The 7,570-nt window shown below is 41.5% G+C and overlaps 1 protein-coding gene across 1 annotated transcript; it reads left to right on the forward strand.

Annotated features, from left to right (window-relative positions):
* Positions 1-2,577: 2,577 nt before the first annotated feature.
* ly6d (lymphocyte antigen 6 family member D) lies at positions 2,578-3,862 on the forward strand. The gene is made up of 3 exons (XM_038973679.1): positions 2,578-2,632; positions 3,538-3,639; positions 3,777-3,862. The coding sequence occupies exons 1-3, from the start codon at positions 2,578-2,580 to the stop codon at positions 3,860-3,862; spliced, it is 243 nt and encodes an 80-aa protein (XP_038829607.1).
* Positions 3,863-7,570: the final 3,708 nt, after the last annotated feature.

A 7,570-nucleotide genomic window follows, 5' to 3' on the forward strand; every position in this document is an offset into this window, starting at 1 on the left:
CAGTCAATGCAGAACATTTCAAGAACTTTGAAAGTTTCTTCATGTCAGGCGGTGGGTGTAGCTGGTGCATGAAGTCAGGCGCAGGAGAGCAGAGATGAGTGAACAATGCACTATACTCAAGAAAATAGCACAAGTAACAGTACCAATGTGCGAACAATAACGGTTGCCACAAAACACGGGTGAAAACAGCACCTGGACAAAACCAGCCGGAAACGTACCGACCTGAACAATAAACAATCACACACAAAGACATGGGGGAAACAGAGGGTTAAATACATGACATGTAATTGGGAAATGAAAACCACGTGTGTAGGAAATAAAGACAAAACCAATGAAAAATGAAAAGTGGATCGGCAATGGCTAGAAGACCGTCGACGTCGACCGCCGAGCGCCGCCCGAACAAGGAGAGGAACCGACTTTGGTGGAAGTCGTGACACTTCAAGTGTAGTCGGAAAAACCATCAAGCGCTATGATGAAACTGACTCTCATGTGGACCGCCACAGGAAAGGAAGACCCAGAGTTACCTCTGCTGCAGAGGATAAGTTCATTAGAGTTACCAGCCTCAGAAATTACATCCCAAATAAATGCTTCACAGAGTTCAAGTAAAAGACACATCTCAACATCAACTGTTCAGAGGAGACTATGTGATTGGTCGAATTGCTGCAAAGAAACCACTACCTCATGAAGCTGGTTGAGAGAATGCAAAGAGTGTGCAATGCTGTCATCAAAGCAATAGGGTGGCTCAAATATTAAATATATTTTCATTTGTTTAACACTTTTTTGGTTACTACATGATTCCATACGTGTTATTTCATAGTTTTGATGTCTTCACTATTATTCTATATTGTAGAAAATAGTAAAAATAAAGAAAACACTTTTGACCGGTAGTGTATACAGAAGTATGTGGACACCACTTCAAATTAGTGAATTTGGCTATTTCAGCCACACCCATTGCTGACAGGTGTATACAATCGAGCACACAGCCATGCAATCTCCATATACAAACAATAGTAGTAGAATGGCCTTACTGAAGAGCTCAGTTACTTTCAGTGTGGCACCGTCATAGGATGCCACCTTTCCAACAAGTCAGTTTGTCAAATTCCTGCGCTGCTAGAGCTGCCCCGGTCAACTGTAAGTGTTGTTATTGTGAAGTGGAAACTTCTAGAGCAACAACGGCTCAGCCGCGAAGTCGTAGGCCACACAAGCTGACAGAACGGGAGTGCCGAGTGCTGAAGCACGTAAAAATTGTCTGTCCTCGGTTGCAAAACTCACTGCCGAGTTCCAAACTGCCTCTGGAAGCCATGTCAGCACAAGAGGTATTGAATTCATAATGGTGTGACGTTTACCACTTTCAGCGTATGCATATTGCTGACGTATGTTCTTGTTTTAAACCACTTGCCACTCTTCTCAGTTCCACACAAGTCAGCATGTGATGTGCTGTAAAGTGATTTGGTTTCAAAGGGCATTTTGGGTCCCTTCAATTTAATTTTAATTTTAATTGAACCTTTATTTAACTAGTCAAGTCAGTTAAGAACAAATTCTTATTTACAATGACAGCATACCGGGGGAACAGTGGGTTAACTGCCTTGTTCAGGGGCAGAACAACATATTTTTACCTTGTCAGCTCGGGGATTCGATCCAGCAACGCTCTAACCACTAGGCTACCTGCCATCCCAATTAAATATAGGTAAACATGTAGTAGTTGTTCTAGCAGCCTTGACCCAACTGCAACTATAAGGCAATGTGATATGGAGTGAAAGGTTGCAAGAGGTTTCATCAAAGGTAACTTTACTCCCAACCAGCTACTAGTTTTAGGCAAGGCCATGCAAACCTTAACCTTATGTGAGATATTTCCATGAAGTCTTTGAAAAACAGATGTATTCCTTAGTAGCCCATTGGTTGTAATGCTGTATGTCATCTGTGTCATACATTCCTACAGAGACAGACTGGCCATAGGCAGTTCTGGCAAATTCCAGATGGGCTGATCAATCTGTAGCACAATGGGCCTGTCTAAGTTGGTGTTTTTGCACATATGTATAATTATTTGGCTAATAATGGGGCATCTGGAGGAAAAATGGGGGGCCGGTGTGTTAGAAATGCCTAATTTCTGGTCCTAGTTGGTCCCTGCATACCAATTTGAAAACTTCTGAAAGTAATGCTTTTTTAAGATAATGAATAGGACTATGCTTGTGAAGTTCTATTCATTTAGTTGTTTGGACTGTAATGAAAGAATGCAGTCCAACTGGTTAGGTTATTTAACCAGGTTATTTCCTGGTTATTTCCTGTTTATTTCCCAGCAATGGGGACAACACTCTATTGTCTGATTTGCATGCCCAGATGCTGATGCCAGATTCACTGGCAAGAATGCATTCTTAGAACATAGAGATGACTGAAAAACCACTTCACCAGTCCCTCCACTGTAGTTGCTCCTCCTCCTTGTCTCAGGGGAAAGGAATGTATTTAATGTAAGTGCACAATGAAATAAACCAGTCTGTTTAGGTGAGTACTCAGTACAGTGCAAGGTGTATCAGTACAAAAGCTGTATCTGTACATTACTCCTTCACACTACTGAACAACATGAGGACCCTGCTACTGACAACCGTGCTGCTGGTGCTGCTCTGTAGCACTCAAGGTGAGCAAACTTAATAAATATAGACTGGTTTATAAATATGATAGATGCAACACTTGGTTGAGGTGTGCTTTAAAAAAACTCAATTTCAGGACTATGTTGCATGATGTTGCTGAACTATGTTTGTTAGGGGAAAGTTTGATCTTATAACAGTGAAGGATCTTCAACAACTTAGTAAGGAATGAAAATGCTCACAGTCCTCTTGATAGACTTACAACTAACTTTCTCATAACCAATGAATTTATTTGCAGTGGTGTAAAGTACTTAAGTAAAAATACTTTAAAGTACTACTTAAGTTGTTTTTGGGGTATCTGTACTTTACTTAACTGTTTCTGTTTTTGAAAACTTTTACTTTTACTCCATACATTTTCCCTGACACCCAAAAGTACCAGTTACATTGTGAACGCTTAGCAAGACAGGAAAATGGTCCAATTCACACAATTATCAAGAGAACATCCCTGGTCATCCCTACTGCCTCTTATCTGGCAGACTCACTAAACACAAATGCTTTGTTTGTAAATGATGTCTGAGTGTTGAAGTGTGCCCCTGGCTATCCCTCAATTAAATCAACAACAAAATCGTGCCGTCTGGTTTGCTTAATATAAGGAATTTGAAATGATTTATACTTTTACTTTTACTTTTGATACTTAAGTATATTTTAGCAATTACCTTTACTTTTGATACTGAAACATATTTAAAACCAAATACTTTTAGACTTTTACTCAAGTAGTATTTTACTAGATGACTTACACTTTTATTTTAGTCATTTTCTATGAAGGTATCTTTACTTTTACTACAGTATGACAATTGGGTACTTTTTCCACCACTGTTTTTTTGATAAGCTAATGATGATTTACACTTTAAGAATCCTATCATCACTTCTGCTCTGAATGTGAATTTCTCCACAGTGCTCACACTCAGGTGTTACACCTGTGAAGAGGATGACGCTGACTGCAAGCAAGTGACAGAATGTCCACCATCGAGCATGTACTGCAGAACTGTGGTGACTGGTAAATATTCCACTTTTCTTCTTTCATTCAGTCCTTTCAATCTGTATCAATAATATTGATGTATTATTAATCAACTGAGTGCAATAATCATCTGTAAATTGCTCAAACATTTTCTACTTCCTTCTTTTCCTTCACAGCGGACACGGTGACTCGTACCTGCGAGGAGATGTGTGTCTCGGGTGTCAACGCCTACTGTTGCCAGGGTGACCTGTGTGAGAACTGACATGATCCACGGAGAACCATCACCACTGACTACTACACCTTCTGTTTAGATACAGTTGAATGTTGTGTGGGAAATACTTTAGAATATGGGATACATTATAACCTTTCAATGAATTACATTAACATTTTAGTAATTTAGCAGACACTCTTATCCAGAGCGACTTAGTTAGTGCATTCATCTCAAGATAGCTAGGTAAGACAACACATATCACAGTCACATTTTTCCTCAATAAAGAAGTTATCAGCAAAGTCAGTGCTATTGTTTGTGATAATCTTTAAAAAAAGCAATCTTATACTTTCTGTCGTGCAAAAAAATCGAGCCCTTTGAACGACTCTCAACTGTTTCTGCTGTCCTTCAAAGCTTGACTTAATGCCATAAAACATGGAGGTTTTACAGTAATGAGGATTTCCAATGCCTGAGTTGTGATTCTAGTGTAGCCTCTCCTAGTCTCCTCTCTCTCCGGATGCTCCTGAGTGGGTCATGCTGGCTCATGGCCTCCTGCTGGGATGTGGGTCACCAGACGGGGACAAAGCTGGCCTGTCGTGGCCGTATGCATCTGGGCAGGCAGGATTATCTAAATCCCTCCGATGAGGGGAAGTTATGGAGAACCTCTACCACTCACCTGGCAACTCAACCCCACTCTCCTCTGAAAAAAGTATGCTTGATCATGGTGTAGATTGCTTTCTTTTCGAGAGATTAAAAACAAAGAAAATGACAGTTTTAGAGTGAGAGAATAGGAAGACTTTACACATATAAAATAATCTTATTCTGCATAACTGTAGATAAGGCAAATGTTTAAATGTCATCACTCACCACAGGTCAGTGCCCGCTGGGCACAGACGTTAATTCAACGTTTATTCCATGTTGGTTCAACGTAATTTCATTGAAATGACGTGGAAACAACGTTGATTCAACCAGTGTGTGCCCAGTGGGTGGTCTGTGGCTGGTCATCTAAATCAAACAGGCAAATATGTGTCACATCTAGATATGTATTTATCTTCTAACCATTATTTATTTTTCCATCAGAGCTCCAAATTTGAGGATTTGTGGGTGTTAAAAATAACCCTGGAGTGTTGGAGAGCCAACCTTCACTCCATTGCACATCATGTGAAAGGTGTTTCATTCAAACCTCTTAAAGGGGTCAACATAACACACACATTCCATGAACAAAAGAGAACATGTTATCCCAGAAAACCTCTGATCAAGGCACTTTTATAGTTGCCCAGAAAAGGCAGAAACTGATTTACAGTTTACAGAAACAGCACTCAAACTTATTGGTGCATGGAAACAATACGTTATGATATGAATGGCATGAATGGCATGTTTGGCATTCAACCAAATTAACAACATGTAATACAAATGAATTTTTGAATGAAGCATTGACTAAATTATTTGTTCCTTTACCCTTCGTGATCCAACAACTACATCACATGCTGACATTTAGCGGCCTGGTATACAGCTCCACATTATGGATTTAATCTCTATTTTGAATCATAAGAGACACTGTTATTAAGCAGGTTTTATGATAAACCCAGTTGCATAACTTACAGTGATGAACAAAAGCCACTAGAATCAGCATAACCTTTATTTTAACAGGGAAGACATATTGAGACCAAGGTCTCTTTTACAAATGCTGTATATACAACATATAGTGCATTCAGAAAGTATTCAGACCCCTTGACTTTTTCCACATTTTTTGACGTTACAGCCTTATTCTAAAATTGATTCAATTGTTTCCCCCCCTCATCAATCTATACACATACACCATAATGACAAAGCAAAAACAATTTTTTATTTAAAAAAAATGGAAATATCACATTTACATAACTATTCAGACCCTTTACTCAGTACTTTGTTGAAACACCTTTGGCAGCGATTACAGCCTCAAGTCTTCTTGGGTATGACGCTACAAGCTTGGCACACCTGTATTTGGGGAGTTTCTTACATTCTTCTCTGCAGATCCTCTCAAGGTCTGTCAGGTTGGATGGGGAGTGTCGCTGCACAGCTATTTTCAGGTCTCTCCAGAGATGTTCGATCAGGTTCAAGTCCAGGCTCTGGCTGGGCCACTCAAGGACATTCAGAGACTTGTCCTGAAGCCACTCCTACATTGTCTTGGCTGTGTGCTTAGGATCGTTGTCCTGTTGGAAGGTGAACCTTCGCCTCAGTCTGAGGTCCTGAGCGCTCTGGAGCAGGTTTTCATCAAGGATCTCTCTGTACTTTGCTCCATTCATCTTTCCCTCGATCCTGACTAATCTCCCAGTCCATGCCACTGAAAAACATCCCCACAGCATGATGCTGACATCACCGTGCTTTCCTCCAGACGTGACGTTTGACATTCAGGCCAAAGAGTTCAATCTTGGTTTCATCAGACCAGAGAATCTTGTTTCTCATGGTCTGAGAGTCTTCAGGTGCCTTTTGGTGAACTCCAAGCGGGCTGTCATGTGCCTTTTACTGAGGAGTGGCTTCCGTCTGGCCACTCTACCATAAAGGCCTGATTGGTGGAGTGCTGCAGAGATGGTTGCAGAGAAGGTTCTCCCATCTCCACAGAGGAACTCTAGAGCGCTGTCATAGTGACCATCGGGTTCTTGGTCACCTCCATGACCAAGGCCCTTCTCTCCCGATTGCTCAGTTTGGCCGGGCGGCCAGCTCTAGGAAGAGTCTTGGTGGTTCCGAACTTCTTCCATTTAAGAATGATGGAGGCCACTGTGTTCTTGTGGACCTTCAATGCTGCAGACATTTTTTTGGTACCCTTCCCCAGATCTGTGTCTCGACACAATCCTGTCTTGGTGCTCTACGGACAATTCCTTCGACCTCATGGCTTGGTTTTTGCTCTGGCATGCACTGTCAACTGTGGGACCTTATATAGACAGGTGTGTGCTACTCTACCATAAAAGGCCTGATTGGTAGAGTGTTGCAGAGCTTCTGGAAGGTTCTCCCATCTCCACAGAGGAACTCTGGAGCTCTTTCATAGTGACCATCGGGTTCTTGGTCTCCTCCCTGACCAAGGCCCTTCTTCCCCGATTGCTCAGTTTGGCCGGGCGGCTAGCTCTAGGAAGAGTCTTGGTGGTTCCAAACTTCTTCCATTTAAGAATGATGGAGGCCACTGTGTTCTTGGGGACCTTTTGGTACCCTTCCCCAGATCTGTGCCTCGACACAATCCTGTCTCGGAGTTCTACGGACAATTCCTTCGACCTCATGGCTTGGTTTTTACTCTGACATGCACTGTCAACTGTGGGACCTTATATAGACAGGTAAGTGCCTTTCCAAATCATGTCCAATCAATTGAATTTACCACAGGTGGACTCCAATCAAGTTGTAGAAACATCTCAAGGATGATCAATGGAAACAGGATGTACCTGAGCTCAATTTCGAGTCTCATAGCAAAGGGTCTGAAAATAAGGTATTTCAGTTTTTTATTTTCTAAAAACCTGTTTTCGCTTTGTCATTATGAGGTATTGTGTTTAGATTGCTGAAAAGAAATGTGGAAAAAGTCAAGCGGCCTGAATACTTTCCTACGGCGCTATAAATATACACATTAATAATTAACAGTGCCCTCTTCAGGTCAAATATAGTAATGTTGGCATTATGTTCAATAACGCCAGCTCTCTTGTTTACCAGTCAAGGTTACGTCCTCACCAGGGGAGAACTACTGCCCACTCTCATTGAAGCCATGTGAGTTCAAGGCCGACCCCGGTACTGCAGGCATTG

Source organism: Salvelinus namaycush, chromosome 34 (genome assembly GCF_016432855.1).
Source record: "Salvelinus namaycush isolate Seneca chromosome 34, SaNama_1.0, whole genome shotgun sequence".
NCBI classification, from domain to species: domain Eukaryota; kingdom Metazoa; phylum Chordata; class Actinopteri; order Salmoniformes; family Salmonidae; genus Salvelinus; species Salvelinus namaycush.

Bases quoted from the DNA above. Each gene is read 5' to 3' on its own strand.
- ly6d (XM_038973679.1), top strand. From the start codon at position 2,578: ATGAGGACCCTGCTACTGACAACCGTGCTGCTGGTGCTGCTCTGTAGC. The intron at 2,633-3,537 runs GTGAGCAAACTT...ATTTCTCCACAG, and splicing joins GCTGCTCTGTAGCACTCAAG to TGCTCACACTCAGGTGTTAC. The intron at 3,640-3,776 runs GTAAATATTCCA...TTTCCTTCACAG, and splicing joins CTGCAGAACTGTGGTGACTG to CGGACACGGTGACTCGTACC.